The sequence below is a fragment of the Pezoporus flaviventris genome, unplaced genomic scaffold (assembly GCF_033815535.1).
Source record: "Pezoporus flaviventris isolate CSIRO_AGI_PZ_B2104156 unplaced genomic scaffold, CSIRO_AGI_Pfla_v1 ptg000015l, whole genome shotgun sequence".
Taxonomy (NCBI): domain Eukaryota; kingdom Metazoa; phylum Chordata; class Aves; order Psittaciformes; family Psittacidae; genus Pezoporus; species Pezoporus flaviventris.
In genome coordinates, this window is record NW_026892563.1 from 2031260 (window position 1) to 2054403 (window position 23144).

The 23144-nt window shown below is 43.0% G+C and overlaps 1 protein-coding gene across 6 annotated transcripts in view; it reads right to left on the minus strand.

The window, feature by feature from the left end:
- PHKA2 (phosphorylase kinase regulatory subunit alpha 2) overlaps positions 1-23144 on the minus strand; it is a 60365-nt gene that overhangs the window by 13887 nt on the left and 23334 nt on the right. For 2 of the 6 annotated variants that reach the window (XR_009743373.1, XR_009743374.1), the window contains exons 18-31: positions 22901-23064; positions 22108-22281; positions 20859-20947; positions 19855-19988; positions 19401-19557; positions 17780-17859; positions 17137-17215; positions 16882-17011; positions 14895-14996; positions 14249-14367; positions 10264-10431; positions 8615-8668; positions 7070-7270; positions 4490-4820 (exon numbers count right to left, since the gene is read on the minus strand). Coding sequence is in view for 2 of the 6 variants with exons in the window: in XM_061453200.1 (XP_061309184.1) it covers positions 4647-4820; positions 7070-7270; positions 8615-8668; positions 10264-10431; positions 12311-12358; positions 14249-14367; positions 14895-14996; positions 16882-17011; positions 17137-17215; positions 17780-17859; positions 19401-19557; positions 19855-19988; positions 20859-20947; positions 22108-22281; positions 22901-23064 (1873 nt within the window). In the remaining 4 variants the exon portion in view is untranslated. Of the gene's footprint in view, positions 1-4134; positions 4821-7069; positions 7271-8614; positions 8669-10263; positions 10432-12310; positions 12359-14248; positions 14368-14894; positions 14997-16881; positions 17012-17136; positions 17216-17779; positions 17860-19400; positions 19558-19854; positions 19989-20858; positions 20948-22107; positions 22282-22900; positions 23065-23144 lie in introns of those variants that run through there. The other 4 variants (XR_009743372.1, XR_009743371.1, XM_061453200.1 and 1 more) reach the window with 3 other exon arrangements.

Below are 23144 nucleotides of genomic sequence, written 5' to 3' on the forward strand. Positions count from 1 at the left end.
GAAGAGAAACTTGGGCATGTTTCTGACAGCAGCCCTTAGCAATGGCTGAGGAACAGCACTGGTGCCACAAGGAACATATCACAGCCTCCCTGGTGATACCACAAGCACAACAGAGGAAAACAAGGCAGAATCACCATATAGTTAAAATAAGCAGTTTTACTTTTAATCCTGCTCCTTGTGTGACACAGTGGAATTACAACAGTCCAAGTCACTACCTACCTTCCTTCTTAGAGTTTACAGGCACAACTCAGAAGATCTTATCTGAATGGTGTTTACTCTTGTGCGAGGTTTCCTCTTGCCACTGGTTACCTTTCCCTTCATTTCTTGGCATTTGGAGCTAAGCAACAATCATAACTTGTCACCCCAACAGAGGCCAAAGCCTCAGCATGCTCATGTCACCCATGACAGATCACTAAATAAACTCTGACCTTCACAGTAACATTTAAGTGTGGCGTCTTTTTGCCTATATTTTGGAATCCTGCACACATCTGAATACAACACACTCTTCCTAAAGATGAACTGTACATCTTTGAAACAAAGAAATTAACAAGAACCCCAAGTAAACACATTTTGAAGCTACCACGCCTAAATATTCTTGCATATAGTTAAGCATAAATGCTTTACCAAGTAAACTGATAAATTCTGAAACCGAATGTTGGGAACACAGCAAGATGGAAGCTGGGCTGCCAGCCAATACTCCTGTTCCTACCAGTCCTATCCACCTGCCCAGAGAGGAGAGTGGAGAGATCTGGATCTCTTGCATGTCCCAGTTGGAAAGAAACAACACATGGACATGAGGTGAAGCGTGGCCAGGTCAGGCACTTTCTGAAAACAGCATTATCTAATTCAGCCTTAGTACATCCAGTGTGCCCGAAGTGCTTTTTTGGGTAGGGAAAGGTTCCAGCCCAGGCTCTCTTTAGATTTTCATGGTGCAAGACAGGCTAGGCTTTACTTAATCACAGTCCGGAAAGTACAAAACAAAGCACCCATCCCAGTTCATCATCCCAGGATGTAACAGCAGCCTAAGCTGAGGGCACTGCTCTCTTCCTTATGTCTTGCTGTCTACAGTAACTTGATAGATTAATGAACAAGCATGCACACATGTAATTCTACTGCCCAGGGGAGGGGGGAAAGAAGAATCTTCAATAGTGCAAACAAAAGTTACAGTACATTTTAATGGTTGGTAATACTGTTCAATTTGAGCACACATTGACTGTTAGCTATGTTTCATGAGGGTCAGTCCCACCTTACTCCTGTGGAGCAACAAAAAAGGCTCCACCCCTGATAAACACCACCATATGTGGTGGGATCTTGCCTCCAACCCTGGTTTCCCTGGGACAAGGTGGAAAGGGACAGTGCAGCCCTGCACTCTGCCTTTGCGACCAGCCCCTCCACTGTGTGCTCTGAGTCAGTCACAGTTACTATTGCGGGCAGTGCCCCGATGAGCCCCAGGGCTGCCTGCAGGCCTGTCTGGCCACCCCCTGAGCTGGGCAGGGGTTGGAACTAGGTAATCTTTAAGGTCTTTTCCAACCCAAACCATTCTGTGATTCTATAAAACAGCTTAGGGCAGCAGTGCCGCTCAGACTGGAAAGACGCAGTCTCAGGTTGGTGTATTTTAATTCATTGCTGCCCTTGATTCTGAGGCATGGGATGTTTGTTTGCCTTTGCCTCTTTTCCATAATGAGTTTCCAGGGACCTGAAGCTGGCTGTGTCATTTTCTACTGCTCCCCTGGAAAGCCTAACAGCCACATTGAGCCTCTGCCAGTGAGCTCAGCTCCACACAAATGGCAAAGGCATCATGTATTTTAACTGGGAGCACACCCTTGCCGCACCAATGCTCGCTCTACTTTGCGAGAGCTTAACTCCTACCCCCTCCAGGTGGGTCCTCAGTGAAGCAGGGAGTCTATATAAAAACTTATTTGCTTAATTAGGTTTGCACTAAAATGCAACTCTCCAACTGGAATGGTTCTTTGGTCTGAATAGTAATGCAGCAGCAAGTTGGAGCTGTGCCTAAACTGCAAGTAACACAAGTTTTCCTTCCATTGGCCTTTTGTTTCAGAATCCCACCCTTCACCATCAGGTACCTGAATTCAAATTGCCACCGAAATACTTTCCAGGTGCCTGCAGCCCATGATCAAAAATATACCAAACTCCTGGTCATAACTGTGATTTTCAAATTAAAATACAATGATTCTCCCATTGATAAAACAAGTGCTAAGGGGGGCTCAGCTACGTTTGCCCATAGGCTTACCCAATGTGTTAGACTTCAGTGCTGCTGCCTGTAGAACCAGCTACACTGCCCTTCATGTTTCTGATAACAAAATCACACTGCAGGTAAAAGAGAAAAAAAAAAAAAGGTAGTCTGAGGGAAAAGTCATCCTGCATCTTCGAAAACCTAGGATTCAACAGGAAAAGCAAAACCAGCTGCTACTACTGACTTTTTGTATGATACGAGATAGAACAAGAAACCATCACACAGGCTTTTGTGTGCTCATGCTCTACACTGCCGTATCTGACTGCTTAAAACTAGACAAAGGACTTTTCTTTCATTTACCTAGAAACAAGCTTTAAGTGATCTCTCACAATATATATGAAAACAAAAAAAGAAGACAATAAAACAAACCATTATGAAGGCAAATCCCTGCACAACAGGCACTGTGCCAATGACTTCCACATCCAAGTGCTAATTGTACCTGAGCTGCACCTTTGCTCCAGCTCCTCAACAGGTGCACGCTTTTCATGGTGGCTGACACAGGACAGGCCTCTCTCAGGGCATCCAGCCCAAGGGCCCCCAGGCTCCTGGGCTGCAAAACTCTCCTGCTCCCTGAAAAAAAACCACAGAATCACCTCCTAAAGCCTCCCACACCTTTGCTCTCCTTAAGCCAGTGTCCAGCCGTTGCTACAAGCAGCAGTGACTCTGCAGAGGGACAGCAGGCAGGGTACTGTGGCTGTCACGAGTGCAGCCTCCCTGGGACCGTGGATGCTGGCAAGTGAGGTTTACTTCTCTGCTTTCATCAAGGTATTTCAGATATCTGTGTAAAACTGGAACCAAAAATCTCATTCTCAAAAGCACCATGTACTTTCGTTACAGAAAAAAAGGTTTCTAAATCCTATTAAAATGGCATAGTTATGTTTTGAAAGAGTGGAGGGAGTCTCATGGAAATACGTTTATTATTAGTACAGAAAGCACTTTTTACAGGCCACATCTGTTCTTTTACACTCTCCCTGGCAAGACAGAATCACTTTGATCCTCTCTGCTGACAGGGTGGCAGTGCCAGCACACCTCCACACTGCTGAGGGAGGCTACAGCTACAGGTGCTTTCCAAAGCTGTCAGCCGGATGCATGCTGGCTGATGGCACCTGGGGTACAGCAGGGTTTTCCCCTCCAGAAGCAGCCTACCTCTGTTGTCAGATGAAATGACCACAGAGCCATTTCCCTGCAGGACACACTTATTCTTCAGAAACTGGTTTCCAGTGGATAGATTGAAGGAGCAGGCACTAACATGGGAGATGTCTGAAGAAAGAGTTCAAGGCAGCCCAGCCCTAACTGCATGTGACAAGTACAACTTCAAATTAAAACAAAAAAAATAACCCCCCAAAAAATAATGACAACAAACAAAAAAACCTCCAAAACAAACAAAACCCCACACCAAAACAACACCGCCCCCCAAAAAAAAACCCAGAACCCAAACCAAACCAAAACCAACCAACCAAACAAAAAACAAACAAACAAAAAAAAACAAAAAGAAGAGAAACATCAAAGTCTTCCATAAATTCCAGCTGTGCTGGAAGGGTGGCAATTCTGGCATTCCTAACTCTGAGGCTATTTGCAAGGGAAAGGACCAGTGGACTTGGAAAGGGTGCTGGAGTGGAAGAGGTTTATCTTGCTCCATTCAGAGGAAAGGATTACAGGCATAAAACTCTCTGTCACCTTGTAGAATCTGGAGACTTGAGATTTTGCCTCCAAAGCCTCAGGGATGCAGGGAAAGAAGCTGTTTGGCTCAGATTAAAGACAGATGCAGCTCCCTGAAAGAGGCCATCCTCTTAAATCAGTGGCTATTGCAAGACATTTGTATCTGCCAGTGTTAGCACTGTATTGACTGGGTGCAAATGAGACGAGAATCAGAATAAATGTGTATTAGAAATATCACCTGGTTATTACAAGTTAGTCATAGGCCTCCAATTTACATTTCCCTGGGTGTTTCACACTGTGCATTAGTGATTCACAATGATGTACATTTACACGCAGCAGGAAAAAAATTAATGAATTCCATCACTTCCCTTATTTGGGAGACTTTATACCCGAGCTACAGCTCCTTCCTTTTATTATGCCTTAGGATCTCCACAGTGTAACCTGTTTTCCCCTTGGCAGAATTCTCTAATTTTTGCTAATTTAATATGAATTACATTGATGCACTTTGGGCAGAATAAGCCTTAGTATTTGTTATTTCCCACCCACCCCCCTAAACCGAGGCCACATCCCACCTACCTGTCCCCTGCAGGGAGGCATGCACATAGCATGACAACCAGTGTGAAATGCTGAGGTAGTGCACGGCACACAAACATGCAGCAACTAAACCAGAAGTTCATGACAGTGAAAGAGGGAGAAGGAGCTGCTGAGCCTTCCCTCCTGCATAAGGCATTGCTTACTGCATCGCACAGCCTGTGCTGGGCAGGAAATCATGTAAATAAATAATTATGGCTTTTGTTAGGTACGTCATGGTGCCATAGGCCCCGCTTGGAGCACTGTCATAAAAAAAGTGGCAAATTCCTGTGGCTACATCTTTCTCCAAGATACTACCAGTAGCTCCGAAGGATTTCTGAAAAGACAAGCAAAAGAGGAGGGAATGTTAGGTGTGCATGCTTATTTACTGGAAAAACCCCACCAAACTATGATTTTGCATTTGTGTGGAATACTGAAAGCAATTCTCCTTTCCCTCATGAAAACCTTAATGAGGGTTATTATAGGACCCACATGACTTTTAATTGGATAAGTGGAAGTAAATGAGGAACATGTAACAGCTGAGATTTTTGTCTTTGTGGGGGGAATACTCACATATTGGTAATTCTGATGCCTTGGTAAAGCAAAACCTCACTTCAGTCTACCCACTTACTTCAGAGCTTGTTAGCCACTATAATTTCATTCCATTTGAATCTCCCACAACTCTTAAATTAGTGTTCTAAACATATTTCCAGAAGACACATCAGTGATTCAGTCTGTCTTTGTAAGGGGAAGAATACCCTGGATTTGGAGAAGGCTGAGGTTCTTAATGACTCCTTTGCCTCAGTCTTCCCTGGCAAAGGCTCTGACCGCACTACCCAAGTCTTGGAAGGCAGACGAAAGGACTGTGAGAATGAAGACCTTGGGCCCACTGTAGGAGAGGAACTGGTTTGAGACCATCTTAAAAACCTGAACGTGCACAAGTCCATGGGACCTGATGAAATCCATCTGTGGGTCCTGAAGGAGCTGGGGAATGAAGTTGCTAAGCCACTGTCCATCATATTTGAAAAATCATGGCAGTCAGGTGAAGTTCCCGATGACTGGAAAAAGGGAAATATAACCCCCATTTTCAAGAAAGGGAAAATGGATGACCTGGGGAATTACAGACCAGTCAGTCTCACCTCTGTGCCTGGCAAAATCTTAGAGCAGATTCTCCTGGAAGGCATGCTAAGGCACGTTTAAAACAACGAGGTGCTTGGTGACAGCCAGCATGGCTTCACTAAGGGGAAATCCTGCCTGACCAATTTGGTGGCCTTCTATGATGGGGCTACAGAACTGATGGACAGGGGTAGAGCAATTGATGTCATCTACCTGGACTTGTGCAAAGCGTTCGACACTGTCCCACACAACATCCTTGTCTCTAAATTGGAGAGACATCAATTTGATGGATGGACCACTTGGTGGATAAAGAACTGGCTGGATGGCCGCACACAAAGAGTTGTGGCCAATGGCTCAATGTCCGGCTGGAGACCAGCAATGAGTGGTGTCCCTCAGGGATCGGTGTTGGGACTGGTCTTGTTCAACATCTTCGTCGCTGACATGGACAGTGGGATTGAGTGCGCCCTCAGCAAGTTTGCTGATGACACCAAGCTGTGTGGTTCGGTTGATACCCTGGAGGGAAGGAATGCCATCCAGAGGGACCTCGACACGCTTGTGAGGTGGGCTGATGCCAACCTCATGGAGTTTAACCATGCCAAGTGCAAGGTCTTACACCTGGGTCGGAGCAATCCCAGGCACAGCTACAGGCCGGGCAGAGAAGAGATTCAGAGCAGCCCTGTGGAGAAGGACTTGGGGGTGTTGGTCAATGAGAAAATGAACATGAGCCGGCTTCAGTGTGTGCTCACAGCCCAGAAAGCCAACCGTGTCCTGGGCTGCATCAAAAGGAGCGTGACCAGCAGGTCAAAGGAGGTGATCCTGCCCTTCTGCTCTCATGAGACCTCAGCTGGAGTATTGTGTGCAGTTCTGGTGTCCTCAACATAAAAAGGACATGGAACTGTTGGAACAAGTCCAGACGAAGGCCACGAAGATGATCATGGGACTGGAGCACCTCCCGTATGAAGATAGGCTGAGAAAGTTGGGGCTGTTCAGCCTGGGAAATGGAAGGCTGCATGTAGACCTCATAGCAGCCTTCCAGTATCTGAAGGGAGGCTATAGGGATGCTGGGGAGGGACTCTTCATTATGGACTGTAGTGATAGGACAAGCGGTAACAAGTTCAAACTTAAACAGGGGAAGTTTAGATTGGAAATAAGGAAGAAGTTCTTTACTGTGAGGGTGGTGAGGCACTGGCATGGGTTGCCAAGGGAAGTTGTGAATGCTCCATCCCTGGCAGTGTTCAAGGCCAGGCTGGACAGAGGCCTGGGTGACATGGTTTAGTGTGAGGTGTCCCTGCCCATTGCAGGGGGATTGGAACTAGATGATCTTAAGGTCCTTTCCAACCCTAACTACTCTACGATTCTATTCTATGATTCTATAATATGGGTAAGGTCAAGCTCACCACACACATTAAAAAGGGAGCAGAGGACAATTTTCAAACACGGAGGCTTCACACCACTGCCCTCTGAACTCACCAGCTCCTGCAGAAAGAGGTCATTGGCCATGTGCACGATTCGGTCCACACAGATGATACCCCCAATGCTGTTCACCTCGACGTCGGAGAGGAACGTGAGAACAAGGATGGCTTCCACCAGGAGCTGCCTGTACTCAGGCTGGGGTACATGGTTCAGCACTGACTCCACGTGCACAGCAAACTTGATTTCACACGGTGTCATCTAGCAAGTTTGAGTGGAAATGGGAAGAAAAACTGGTAAATCCCAAAGCCTGGCTCATCATACCCTGCAAGCACTGAAACATAGGCTCCTCTTTGCACATGAGGGTAGGCTGGCCAAAGTGAACAAAATGTTTGTGTGCCTTTAGCACTTACAGAAGCATTTCATGTTGCTAGGCCCTGCAAAGAGTTAAGCAACTTCCAGAAGACTCTTCCAGCCCTGCAACCAATCACACACACTTTTTAGTTACACACAGGAAGGCGGATGCTTAGCTAGCAAATTAACTCTTTGCTCCTCATGCTGCGGTCTGACGCACTCTGCCTTGTAAGTATATTTCTGGCATCGCAGGTTAGTTGCAAAGTCAAAAATCACTGCTGAGTTTTAAAAATAACCACCTGAATGCTTTTCCACACAGGTGTAGCTGTATTGTCTGCAGAGCAGCTTCATTTGCACTGGCATTGCTCTATGGGTGAATGTGAAAGGCTGCTGCCTTAGGAGGTTTGTCCTTGTTCATTTAAATAGCAAAACTAGACACTGTCAAGGTCCAACAGGCTAAAATATAAGGCTAAAAATATAAGCCCATTTATCTACACAATAGGGATAAATAAAGCTCTCCATTATGAAAAAAAAAAAGAAGTGTAAATTTGGCAGAAAATTCCAGTTTCTCTTGTCAGCTTTCACCACTGTTCCTCAGACAAAAAAGTAACCCAGAGACAAATCTGAGGGAACCAGACAGAAAACCAGTCTCAGGCACACAAGCACGGCTTCTGCACTGATAGATTACTGTTCCAAGGAGTTGTTTTACAACTGTAAATTCAAAACTTGCCAGAGTGCCTAAAGACAGAGTGGCAATCCAACTAAGGAAAAAAAAAATGTAAGGAAATGTTACGGATTTAAAGAGTCAAAGCTTTGGTTAGAAACAATCATTCTAAACTGATACTTACTTTTGAGACTGTGATGCCAAAATATACTGGCTGCTGTTGCAGCATATTAAAAAGTGGCAAGCAAGGGGTCTGCCTAATTCTAGCCAGGCTGTGGCTTCCCCTCAGCCTGCCCGAAGGACAGTCATCAGCCACACTCTTTCAAGCACTGCCCTGTGAGCTCCCAGGGTCAGGGAAGGTGTGCGGAGAGCAGGCTAAGCAAAGGGGAAGCTTGCCACTCCCAGGCCTGCCTGGCAGGAACTCAGCTGCAGAGCTCCGGGGAAGTGGGTGGAGGTTCTGGAGGAAGGCCCCAATCTTATAACCTTCCTAAAACCAAGGATCTGCAAGAGCAGCCGCACTGCACCTTGCAATGTCAAACCAAACCTTTCAGGCAGGGGGCTAGAAAATCGCTGGCATTTCACTGTACCTCTCTGGTAGTTGAAGAAGGAAGGACATACCCATCAATGGACAGACCGTGGCACTGAAACAACATTTTGACAATGATCAGAAATTACAGTTCTTGCCAGTAAATCTGAGGCTTCTCTGCACTAAGACGGCATGCGCCAACTTTCAGTTAAAAAAACCCCAAAACAACCCAACCCCCCCAAACAGAACCAACAAAATCTGCTTAAAATATTATTTCACCTTTGGTGAAGGAAGTTATTATATAACCTGGCAAACATTAAAAATAGTCTGACATGACATTGTAGAGAGCGTGCTGTGCTCCAGTCCAGCTAAGCTACTGAAGGGGAGGAAAGTACTTGGAGAGCCACTACAGCAAGAGGCACACAAAGGAGGGAAACAGATCAGTGAGAACATTCTGTGGGAAAGGATGTAGAAATAAAAGGTAATGCGAAAGCATGACAACAGACCACTGAAGGGAGAACCTTTATTTTTCAGTTTCACTAAAACAACTTTTAGTTAAGTGTTTCAGATCCAGGGCAGTGCATCTCAAGGATGTCAACATGTTGAGGTGCTTGGACACAGGCCACCAACAGTGGGGGAGAGGTGGGGTTAGAAATATGAAGTTGTACACGAGGAAAGAGTGACAAAATCTAACTGGTGAGAAGGCAGGCTGAGCAGTGACACATCTGGGTACCTGAGGTACAAAAACACACCCAGAAGAGAGAGGTTTTATCAATGCTCCGAAGAGTTTAAGGATGAAATACTGAAGATAAATAAGCACAACTGATTTCAATAGCCAGAAAAAACATTGAGATACTCCCAGCTATTGTATTAGGTCAGGACAGAAGTGATGCTCACTCTACTGAAAGATCCCATTAGTAAATAGCCGCAGGGTCATATATGACTCATCTTGGCTGACATCAACACTAACAGCTTAAGGATAAGTGATTTCAGAAGGATAACCAAAATCAACCCAAGCTGGTGATGCACATTTTCCCCAAAGTGTGGGCATGAACTGCTCAGTGCTGCAAGGTGCTCAGAGCTGGCTTTCATCCAGCACAGCTGAACACCAGCATAATCACTCTGAAATGAGTAAAAACTTGTAATTCCTATCAAGTCCTTCCTGGAGAGCTGCTTCAACACATTTCCATGCCCCTGGTCTCCAAAGGCTGGCAAGGACTTATTTTCACTTTAAAAACCCCAAACAAGAAAAAAAACCCCAACCTGTTAAGAATGCCATACAGCTCAGAAGGGCCAGCAAGAGATCTTGAGACATTCTGAAAGAGTCAGTAGTTTCCTACTTCACTCCTTGCAGCCCTTCTGAACTGGAGTGCAGGAACCACACTGCCCTGCAGTGCCCCACAGCCCTGACCACAACTTGCATTAGGCCACGGGTGATGGAAAACAGACAGTGGTGGAACAGAATCATTCAGGTGAAATTCAAGCGCCAGTGATTTCAGAGAAAAAACACAATTCCAAACAAACATGTGAACTTGTGGAAACGGAACCCTTCTATGCTTGAGAGACACACTCCTACTAGTGACTAGTTTCCACCAGTTTTCCAGCTGAAGACCAACTTCAACTCCCAGCAACATGCCACCTCTGGACTACCATCTTCCCAAACTACCATACAGCTTGCTTGCTTCCTGTCCTTCCCAGCTGCCAGCTTACCTTCTGAAGAATTTTCCACACTTTCTCATAAAAGCCAACAGGAACCCTGTTAATAGCACCATCAAGCCTCCTTCTGCGCAGCCACTGCCCTTTTCTGTCACCCCAGCTCATGTCTCCACTGGAGCCAGCAGGAGAAGCACTAGTGGGAGATGACGGAGTACTGCTCCTCTGTAAGAAACATTAAAGCCTTGGTTAGTTGCCTTCTACCACCCGAAGTGCTACTGCTGGTGAATGTATCATTCTGTTGCAATGCTACCTCAGAAGAAGGGAAAAAATACATGCTATCATATCACACAAAGTGATGGAGCAGGATTGATCCCTTCCTCTCCCCTTCACATGCTTCACTTCCCCAATAATTCGATCATTTCTCAACTAAACAGGCAAGCAGTTCAACAAGACATGACCCAGTAAACTTCACTGCTTTGCTCAGCACAAGGCCTGACTATTTTAACAGCATAAGCTGGCTGTCAGGGCAGTGTCACTGGTGTGCAAGATGGTGGGATTTGCAGGAAGGCTGGACTCACTTGGATTTGTAAGAGAACCAAAGGGTCTGTGACTCCAGCAAGAGAGGTCCTCCATGTAAAAAGTTCCATTCAAGTAAGCAGACTAAAAACTAACTTAGTGTGGTCATGTAATCATCATGCCTGCCTCCCTCTAAGTATCAGTCTTGTTACCTTTATTGTCACTACTGCTCTATTATTTTACTCTACCAGACTTTGGCACTGAATTAGGCAGTAAATCACCTTCAAAATTGTGGCACCACCACCAAATTCTTGTTTCCATTCCCACACATTCAGTTTGCCTACTTTTTGCACTCCCAGAGACTGCACTCTTCTGCTTCCATGTTCCTTTTTGCACACCTATTACTTTCAGCCCAGAAAGGACTTCACTGACAGCCCTGTCTCAAATCTCATCATTTCTGAGTAAGAAACCACCTCAGCAAAGTACTAGGAAGAAGGAAAATAAACTGAAAACTGCATGTTTGTGAAGGGTAGGCTCACTGATTCTGCACAGATGAGCTCTGCAGAAAGACCAGCAAGTAAGAACACAACTGGTATCAGTGAGGCATAGGTGGTGTCCCCTTGATGTTTTGATGCTTGCCATTCTTTTCTGGTGCACACTGGCCAAGACAGAACTTCCTCCATTCTGCTAAGCAGGTCAGCAGGGGCAGGTGATGCCAAAGCAAAGAAATCCATCTGCATAAAATAATTAATCTGGCTACTCAGGTGGTTCAGAGAAGCAAAGGTCTCATTAAACAATTCTGTGCACCTGAACCAAACACACAGCTGAAGCCTGCCTTTCTGCACTGGTATGCGAGAAGAGAGATGGAACAGCAAGCACCCTGGCAGGTGTCAGGCCAGGCCACAAGGCTAGTGGTGCTCTGCAGCTGTGTATTTAAGACACTTCGGAGGTGTCCACACAGCAAGTCTGGAGATACAGAGAGCCATGATCCACAATCACCTGTTCAAAGTGCACACATAGCTGCAAACTTTCTAATTCTATGTGACGGATTTAGAACCTGAGACTTACTTTAAATTGTCAAGGTATCCATTGGTAAAATATTGAAACAATTATCTTCCTTAACAGCAAGAGCTTAAGACGAGCTACACTTCACTGCCTTCAAAGAAGACGACTTGCATGAGGAGATACCCAGGACCATAAAAACCCTGTCTCAGCAACATGAAGCTACTGTGGGTTCCTTTCTCCTCGGAGACTGCCAGCATTTATCAGAGCTACATTACTTTAAAATACTGATGACACCTGTAACATTATCCACCATCAAGTAGCTAAATCTGCTATAGTGCTTTATCTGCTACAACTTAAGCTTCAAAAGAACTAAGTGGATCTAAATACAAGGCTCAACTTCTATTAAAAGATTAGCAATGAGAATTGGTTCCCAATGAAGATGGACAAGACAAAGAGGTAGGGTTTGAAAACAAGTTTTTTATGCAGGAGAGGTCACATGGCTAAGAGAGGTCTATGGCTAAGAGCCTTGCACACACGCACAGGGTGAGGAGCAGCGGCAGAGCTGCAGATGGGGTTTTACCATGGAAGTAAACATGCTGCTGGACATGGAGCGGCCCTCATGAAAAAACTACAAAAGAAAGCCAGACACCAACACATAGATAGGCAGCTGGGACAGAACAGGAGGCAAACAAGGTTAAGTAACCCACATGTGTGAAGACAAGAAACAGGGAATAAGCTTGGGTACTCAGAGGAAAGAAAGGTCACCTTGCTGCAGAAAGTCTGTGGGCTGCCAGCTGGGTGAGCAGCACTAAACAAACAGCTGCAAGGCAAAAATTCTGCTGAAATGTGAATGCAGCACCTCAGAATTGCAGCATTTTTCTGTAACTGTCCACCCCAAACCAGTGTTAATGGTTCAGGCCCAGGCAAAGGCTTGATGTTCAGAGGTGTTACTACAGGTGCTTGAAAATGTTCCTTGTAACACAGAGTTGATCCCCCCACAGCCAAGATGACAATGAATTAGTACCTAGAGCATTACTCAGAGAATGCAATGAGATGTGGCAGAAAGCAGCATGAATGGCAAGGTGAGGGAAATAAAAATAAAACCAGCCAACTCCTCTTCTGTTCAAAACACCAGGTTTCTATCGAATGCAAAAGCAATACAGGAACTGCATTTCCAACCTCAATAAAGGTCCGAATACTTCAGCTCAGGCCCACCTCTGTATTTAAAATAATGCTGCCACCTAGCGCCTAGTCCCTCTTCCTTCCTGGAAAGGCCTTCAAGTCAGGCACCTGCCTTAGGGCTTCAAGCCCTGCTCAGGCTGAACCCCCAAAGTCACTTCAGGGCCAGTGGAAAGCAGCTACAGCTATCAGCACCTTCACAGCCATACCACGACACTTGACCACGGCATGGCTCAAACACAGGTGCCTTTGCTTCACCGCCTTACCATGTCCTATGAAGAATCCTTAACAGATCTTTACTGTCACCATCAAATGCTCTGGGTCCAGACCATGCAGAAATGCCACTCCTTTCAGAAGGCTTCCTGATCAAATATGTTTCATACAATCAAAGGAAAACATCAAATACCTCCTTAGCAACCTACAGGAATGGTCTCAGATTAAATGAAACAGGCTTGCTTGTTAAGAGGGCCTTTAAAAAATAGGTTTCTAATACAGAATGATTTGCACTGGAAGGGAACTTTGAAAAATCATCTAGTCCGTGCAACCAGTGAGGACACCTTCCACTAGACCAGGCTTCTCAAAGCACCATCCAACCTGATCTTGAACACTGCCAGGGATGGAGCATCCACAGCTTCTTTGGGGAACCTGTTCCAGTTTCTCACCACCTTCATAATAAAAAAAATGTGCTCCTTGTGTCTATTCTAAACCTGTCCGCTTTCAGTTTAAAACCATTGCCCCTTCTCCTATCACTAAAGGCCCTTGTAAAGAGCATCTCCTCATCTTTCTTATAAGCCCCCTTTATATATTGAAAGGCTGCAACAAGGTCCTCCTGGACCTTATCTTCTCCAGCTGAATAAGCCAAGCTTGAAAAAATAGAACCACTCTTATAAATGTATTTTATTTGACCACTACCTTCCTATTTGTCTAGAGGAAAAGAAGTAACAGTAGAGGGAAAGAGATAATAGTAGAGACACAAAATAGAGAAATCAAAGCCATCAAGAGTTCTTTTCAAAGTGTCTCTTTTCCACAAGGAATGTGGACCACTTCAGCAACTGGGGCAGAGTACAAGAATGAACATCTGACTTTTCCTTAGCTAAAGATAAGTAAGAGCTCATTTTAAACTTGGTATTATGACTGCAATTGAGTTTGTTCATGTTCTATACTCAGCATATGAAACAAGAACAGAAAAGAAAGCACATTTTTGGAGGAAACATCCCTTACTGTCTTCTATTTAATGATCAGCTTTAAATCAAAGGATCTTTTGAAAATTTTGTCCTTTACCAAGAACAAAACATAACATAGCTGCATTTTCGGATGAGCATTGACAGAAAATCCTCACCTGCGTCATCTCACTCTTCAATTTAGTAATACCACTTCTTTCTGTTTTGGTTGCTCCAGAATGCCCCATTTCATGAATAGAAATTGAAGGGCTGGATGAAGAGGAATCTCCAGGTCGCACTAAAAGAAGCAAATGGACATTTTTTAAATTCTAGGGGCAGAAAAACAGATGACATTGTATCTAGAGCTAAAGATCCACACTGTGATATCAGTACCTGATTTTCCAAGACATAGAGCAATCATAGCTTTAAAAGATGTCAAAGTTGCAATGAATCTGTGAGGGCCTAAGAATGAACCCAGCAGACAGTTGCCATGCCACTGCTTGTTAGACACACTTCCTGCATGCAGGTTAGATGTGCCCTTTACATGGTTTTCATTCTGATCACATAAAATGTTTTAATTTTAAAAGTTTGCCTACATATCACTGAAAACTGGATACAATTGTATTTCAGTGCAAGACAGCTTCCATTATATTTGTTTTGTTTATTCCACAGCAAACATACACCTGTGGGTGTATTGGCCACCCAAAATTAATACATTACCTGTAACTGTATTTTACATGCTGAGAGAACCTACTTACAAGACAATCTAACTTTATATTTATAGCTCTTACTTAACACACACAAGTACCCAAGTGACCAACTTACAGCTTCTTTCCACACCAAACTCTTTTCCACTGAGAATATGGTGTAGAAGATTTTTCATATCAAAGGGGCTTAGATTCATCAAACTCTCTGAAGCTTCTTCACCTAGTTAAAAAACAAAAGAAGAAAACCCAAGCATCATTATAGGTGGTTTATACCTTGTTTACCTATGTAACTGCTGCTGAATGCAGTTCAGTCACATTTACCTTTGTGGCTAAAGCTTTCTCTGAAAGATTAATCTGTAGAGTCACATTTCAAAGAAAATTCACTTCAGGACTAAAGAACAAACACTGCATGGAAATAATACTATTTGCATTAGTGGATATTATGCTGGAACTTGTCTGAAATCTCACTGAAGCTGATGATGAGAAACCAATTGTTCCTTTGTAAAGAAAGATCAACTGGAAAGGCATTACAGCCATCTCTCAACTGCAGCTGACATGTAGAACTAAATTACAGAACCAGTTATTCCATAACAAAATGCATGCATGTGGAAGGGTTGTTGTATTTTAAGGCTAAGGAATAACAAAATAGACCCCAGGAAAAAGACTTTGAAGTGTGAACAAAGAAAGCACTGTTCAGCTACAGGTTTGGGGGAGACAGCACCTTCTGTATGCTCTTCATATAAGATGTGGTTCTGGGCCACCTGATCTAGTCAAGAATGACCCTGCTCATTGTAGGGGAGTTGGCCCAGATGACCTTTGAACATCCCTTCCAACCCAAAGTATTCTATGATTCTATTCTATAATTCTATCCCAGAAAAGGAGGGTGAGTGAGGCACTGGAATGGGTTGCCCAAGGAAGCTGTGAATGCTCCATCCCTGGTGGTGTTCAAGGCCAGGTTGGACAGAGCCTTGGGTGACATGGTTTAATGTGAGGTGTCCCTGCCCATGGCAGGGGGGTTGGAACTAGATGATCTTAAGGTCCTTTCCAACCCTAACTATTCTATGATTCTATGAAAATTACTTGGCTCCTTTTGTAAACTTCTCCTAAGGGAGAAACCTGCTACTCCCAGCAACAGCTACCAATTCACATTAAGAGAGAAGCAGAATCTAAAATGGGCTCCATCTAACCCAGCTACCAGGGACACCCTCTTCACTCCATGAGGGAGAAAACTAGGGAGAGACCAGAAACTTGCTTCCACAAAGTTATCCCCATTCAGGGTGTGCTAGGGCATCAGAAATGGTAACAAGAGCTGAGCCACAAAAATATGGCCCAGATCATGCTCCTAAGTGGTAGCATTTCACTATATACTGGTCACATTGATTACTTTCCATGACTGCTCCTTCTTAGACTTCTGACCCCTGTCAATAAGGAAAATCCTTCAGTGATTTTTCAGATCTCTCTTCAGTTATCATCATCCTCAGATCTCTCTCTAGTTTCAATTTTTTTAAATTTCAATTCCAAAATGAGTTTTAAAATATTTTGCCTTGCACCACTTGTTTGTTACTTACTTCTTGAGTTTTTGTAGGGCATATGCAACATCCTGGGGGCCTGTAAGTTTTTTTACTAATATGCTGACAGAATAACACATCACTAGCTGAATTCTAAACAGCAGATATTTTACAACTAAGCACATTCAAATGGAAAAGGCTTACACATAAGAAGCAGATCAGCAGTTACTTCGAATAAAAACTACCAGATCTATGAATTAAGGCTCAAATGCTCAGAAGACACCTAAGGTCCTAACGCTCATTGACATTGGTGGCACTGGGTCCTGAAATACACACAGATGTGCAATGTGATGACCTACACTTACTGAAAGCCATGGTAATGAAGTATTTAATAACCACTTCAGTTTGAATAACTGTGGGATTGTGAGACAGGAATCTTTCATTAAGCCAGAAAGGTAAGTTATTTTTGAAGCTTGTAGCTGTGCATGCTGAATGAAGATGTTAATCGAAGTATTTAACACATTTAAATGAAAAATCAACCACTGTGGTGCAGCAGAAATCATTCTTTGTGTATCCTTATGATAAAATTGCTCTTACCTGAGCATTTCAGACTTCGGGCCAGCTCAGTGGCCATCACCTGAATTATCAGACCAATGCGGAGCCTGAGCATCTCCACAAAAAGACTAGGCTGTGACCGGACGTACATCGCCAAGTACATAATTATTTCCTGCAAGGACAAATCCATAAGGGCACCCATTCAGAGTGAGTCCTCTTGGCTTTCCCAGTCACAGAGCAAACACTGGTGACACACTGGGCACAGCTGAAAGAACCCTTTTTACACATGCTACCTACCTGCGTCAGGACTGCTATACTGATGTCTTGGCCGCTGGCTTCATAAATCAGATCTATGAGCTCCTCAGGTGGCAGTGGGCTACAAAAAAGTTAAACCATGGTTAGCAATTATTCAGGCACCTGCTATCAACCTCTTGAACAAGCACTGGAACCAAATCACCTAAAAACACGTGTGCCACAAAGGTGCCTACGGCTTTGCCTGTGTAGTTACAGTTCCTTCTGAAGGTGAGGAATAAATTTTAAACCAACTTTTGACTACAAGAAATCTGGAGAGGGACTTTTGACAAGGGCACTTAGGGACAGGACAAGGGGGAATGGATTTAAACTGAGAGAGGGGAGATTCAGATTAGATATTAGGAAGAAGTTCTTCACTACAAGGATGGTGAGGCAGTGCACAGGCCTCCCAGAGAAGCTGTAGATGTCCCATCCCTGGTAGTGTTCAAGGATAGACTGTCTGGGGCTTCGAGCAACCTGCTCTAGTGGAAGGTGCCCCTGTCCATGGCAGGAGGGCTGGAACTGGATGAACTTTAAGGTCCTTCCAATCCAAACCATTCTATGATTCTGTGATAATAGCAACAGAACAGTACCAGCAGGAAGATGAAGGGCAGCCCGCTTCTGTAATTAAGGTAGAGCTCCAACTTACGTGGTAATGATTTTTTCACGGGGCTCTGGTGGCAGGCCCACTGTAAGCTGTTTGTGGTGCGACAGGAGGTCTGTGCATGCCTATCATAATTGGACAGAAAGCAAAAGACCTTTCTCTGAGTCACATTGAAGTGAAACCATTTTTAATTCCCCAAAACAAACTATTCCTTTACAAATATTTAAGTGCATTCCTATTAATTACCAGACATGCAGATCCAGCAGAATGCTGTTAACTAGTTGCCAAAGATCCCCTGAGGTCAACAGGGCTATGAGAGTCTGCCCAGGCTGAAAGCCTGCTCCCAGACTCATTGAAATCAGCAGCTAACGATTAGGGACTCCAGTGGGGCTGGCTGATCAATAAAGGACTTTATCCTTTATCATAAGATAAACATTTGTTATTTATTTAAGACAAAAAATGTCTTTAATCAATGAAGAACTTGGCAGTATTAGCTAAAATAAAACAAAATAAAATAAAATATCTGGAGTACTAACATATCTCTTAGAACAAACAAACATGGAACATATTGCATCACATTTCTGAATTAGGCACCCTGATACATTCTGAAATAGATGCTTGCCTTAGATCCACAGTGTTTACTTTTTTACACCGATGTCCTTTAAAAGTGGGTGTTCAGTTTACCTGTTTTAGCATCCTGAACCAAAGACCTCACAGAACAAGGATCCTCTGATTTTGAAGTCTGTTTTCCCTCGCTTAACATGGAACAAAGTACATCATCTCTACTCACTTCATCCCCAATTCTTTGTCAGTATCTTCTCAACTGCACATACACAGCTGCCTGTGAGCCTGTCTGTACTGCTCATCCATGATGTCTTGAGGATGGAAAAGTTCATGTGCTTAATGAAGTACCATGAAGCGTGATTATCATAAATTGCTTCCTGCAGATACGACTGCTGCTAAAATAGGGCATCCTAGGTGTGACAGTCAAAGCTTTGAAAATGGCCAGGAATTTTACAAAGAGCTCTATTCAGAAATATGTCAGGCTAAGTAGGAAATTAAACAAATACTTTAGAGTACTTGAGAAGAAACATTTTTGTAATGTTCAAAATTAAATCTGTACCCTTACAGTGGATCTTTCTTGTTACTACTTAATAGTCTCTCTATTAAAACTAATAATTTTAGAGGCATTAACATATTAATTAATCTGAACATCCTTGCACACAATAGACTGTCTGCCCAATAGGATGGAAATCAGCAGAGTATGTTTTGTATCATCTCTAGCACCTTGACATAGCAGTGTTCCTAAACTGTTCATGCTACTGCAACAGCAATAGACAATTCCCAATGACAACTACAGCTTTCAAATCACGTAACTGAGCTTCTCCCATTAACAGAGATGGGATGAAGTCTTCACAATCATTTACAGAGTGACATTCTCAGCCTGTGCCAGCACTAACAGAGTCTGCAGTATAGATGAAAGGTAAAGATGTCATAGTAAGATTTTAGATCAGAAAAGCAACCAGTGTTTACTGAAAAATGCTGCACTATGTATGTTGTGAAGTAAAGACCGGAAGAAGGGCAAGTACAAGCTCCACCAGCAAATTGGTAGTTTTAGCTCAGTTTCTAGGCAGGAAACTGAACCAGCATTATTTGTATGTCATACCTCAGCCAGGACTTCCACTCTCTTTTTGAGTATGCCAGAAATATAGCGGATTAATCCCCATTCTTGATTGAGGCCTGCCTTTCTGTAGAGCTCATTGAGTAGGCAATGAACAGTGACACCGTACTGTCCATCCAGCTCTGTGTCCCAGTTAGCACCTCTGCCAGAAAAGACACAGAAGGCTAAGTCATCAGGTAAATGTTATACAGCTTAACCTTAACAAACAAACAAACAACAAGCAGCCTGACTTTGATCAAACTGCTCATATTTTTGTATTAAGCAGTACATAGGACATGGGCCTTCACCAGAGATCAGCTATACGTGGGACAAAACCTTTGGTACCAGGAACTTCCATATTAACTTGAGCACTCACTTAGCCACGAGCCTATAGGTGACTATTTGGTCAATAGCTGTGACCAGACTTAAAGCTGCTGAAGTTTATACTTGGACAACTCACTTTAGTATATGCAAGATATATAAGACATCAGCTTGATCATGGAGCGTTGGACATTCCTTCAACTGCTCAACAAGCTTCCTGCAATCCAGATCACCACGAGCATCTTTAGATAAGTGCAAAACATTTCCACGGTCCTGGTAACAAAGATGGATGAAAAAAAAATCAGAAATGATCCTGAAAAAAGTAGCAGATCAAATTCAAACTGTAAATACCCATTAAAAACATATAACAGACTTGCAACATAACTCTGCACTTGAAATACATCACATAGTTCTTGCCAAGCTACTGCAGACATGAAAAGGAGATCGATCCCCAGGAAACACAACACCCAGAACGGAACTTTGTCTCTAGTCTTGGTTCAATCAACAAGGAAGAAAAAGTTTGTCAAAAAAGGAAATCAAATTATGTGCATGCTTTTCCTGTCATTTGCTGTCCCCTGTAAAGAGAAAAGTGGAAGGATACTACCTCTTTTTAGTTGAAACAATTTAGGGCTTTTTGAGTACCATCTCTAACCTGTATATATGTGGTGCTTTGTGAATGCATTTGTTTCCATCACAAATATTCCAAGCTTCATGCCTTGCTGTAGGATTTGATCAGTGCCGTAAGGACACCTGCCCTTTCACACACTCCCCTCCTGCCCAGATACTACTATAAGTAGCATTGCTTGGAGAACATCTCTAAAAGCCATGAACATCCCATTCTTCTCTTTGTGTGTTCAGTTAGAACTAAAGACAATGACTTAATCTTTGGCCTTTAAAAATAGGCACCTATATATATTGCACACACAGTTAAAAACTTTCCACTTGATGATGTCCATTTAACCAAGAAAACTTCACCAAGACATAAATTCCAAAACAAGGGAGTAGCTATCTGGTGCCTCAGGCAGAATGTCTTGTCTGTGAAGGAAAATGAGAATGTTTATAGGGTTTGGCTGGGAAACACAGGAAAAAAATGCAGTATTGAGTCCCAAAATGACAAACAGCATGAAAATTCCCACATCTTACCTTTGCCTCAAAGAAATGGGGATTATCAACAAGATTCAGAGACTTCCGGTGTGTGTTCAGAACTTTAGTGGGCAGAGACATAGACACAGCTGGAAAACAAAGCCACAAAAAAAAAAAAAAAAGACAAAAAAAGACAAAAAAAGTCTGTTTCAGTAACAGAAAAATCAAAACCACCTTCATGAAGCAGCTATAGTAGGTTAAAACAACAGAAATACCTCCAAGAATCAAAATACAGAGGCAAAACTTCTGAGATCCTGTGCGTGGAACCTGGACAAGATCAGATTCTGAACCTTATCTCCTTGCAGGCTTGCTCCAAGAGCTTCCAAGATGAGCATGTAGTGCCTGAGATTTTTACATGCTGAACTGGTATCTCTTATGGCAGCCTATGCCTCAGAAATCCTACAGCCCAATGACCTGACCCTGCTAAGGGTTTTAAACATTTCAACAGGAAGTACTTGGAGAAAATGGTCTAACTGGTAAGGTATCATAATTAAAATGGTAATGCTAAATGTAGGCTAATTCTCTGTTAACTTCGTATGTTGAATTCAATAGAGGATCAGATGATGTGGCATATGAAAAATAGGAGAAAAGACTAACAAAAGAGCTTGAAAGTTACTAATTTCCACTGAAGTTAATGGAAGCTTTCCCTTAACCAGGGCACTGAATACTACATACCAAAATATAAAAGAATGCATATGTCGGAATCTATTTACAAATTCAGTCAAAGCACTATTTTGGTGTAAAACCTCACATCAGTCTACTAAAAATCTACAGTAATTAAGAATCTGTCCTCCCTCTCTACTCCATTTGTTCTTACAAATTCAGAGAATACGTGAGCATTTTTATGTTTTTTCTGGCATTGAAACATTTCACTTCACCACAACTTTACTAAAATAAGAAAATACATTTTGTCTGCCTTTGTGTAAAAAGTGACAAAAAAGAAAAAAAAGAAAAAGAACTCTCTGACTTGAGTTCTAAAATTCTATCCAACTGAGAAGCTGTAGCAGTTCCCATACCATTAACCTTGATTAAATGTTACATTTCATAGCAGGTTATCTGCGTATACAACAAGACAAGGGAAAACAACAGTAACAGCTTCAGACTCATTCTTATTTCTTGATAACTACAATGTACTCAAGACACTGATTCTTTTTAAACAGCAGAATTTTGAAATACTTGAACTTGCCCCTTTTAGCACCCAAACCACACTTTCTATTATTATCATTGAATAGCTAACAGGAAGAAATACCTGGAACTTCCAAGCCCTTTGTCTTTGCCATTATTGACAGTATCTCTTCTGTGGAATGGTTTGCACTGAACACAGGTGGTTGATTTGCAGTCTTTGAAGTTGGAGGCAGGTATGAATTCAGTGCTGTACTCTGCAGGACATCATTTATGTACTGATCCAGCTCATCCTGACTTTCTAGTGGGACATACATAAAAGGTTTATTAAAGGTAAGATCACAATTTACCAGTTTTTTCTTTTTCAAACATACCATTTTATGCTTGCTATATAGAAGGGCACACAAAATTGCAAGAATATCATAAGCAAGAGATTTCTAAGCTGAACAAGTTGGAAATTAAAAAAAAAAGCAGTTTTTGACTCTGAAAACAGTTACATTAAGAAGTTGGTTTTCCCTTTGAAAGGAAGTTAAAGTGTTTCTATCTTTCTAGTAGTCCGCAGGACTCAAGGGTGTTTTCCAACCAAAATGAGTCTATGAGCCTATCATCTCCTCCATACAAGCTCTTGTCTATGACTTCTCAGTCTTTTCCTCCCTCTAGCCTCTTTCACACAGTCTTCATCTGCTGACTCTTCAGACTCAGCTTTACTGCAGCAGTTACTGTTCAACACCATACTACGAATGTAGGAGGAATATGCACAAATTCCATCTCCAAATTAAGTCATGCAAGTACTGTCCTCAGACTGACACACAAGAAACCTGAGTGACTATCAACGAGTGACTATCAACTATGCACAAAATAGACTCTGTTGATAGAACTTAGGAAGGAAAAAAAAAAAAGAAAATGTGGAAACCCACTACCTTTTTCACAGAAATCTGCTGAATAGCCTCCATATTCACTGTCGGGACTCCTGCGGCCTTCATTAGGGTCATCGAACAGTTTTACATCACAGTCTGGATCCAGGAAGCTCAGATGCGTATGAAAAGAGGTGGTAAGAAATTCTGACAGCTTGCCTATCTTCACTCTGCAAACAAGAATACACACCAAAAAGTAAGCAAATACACACCGAGTACCATTCTGATACTGAGTATCAGAGTAATACTC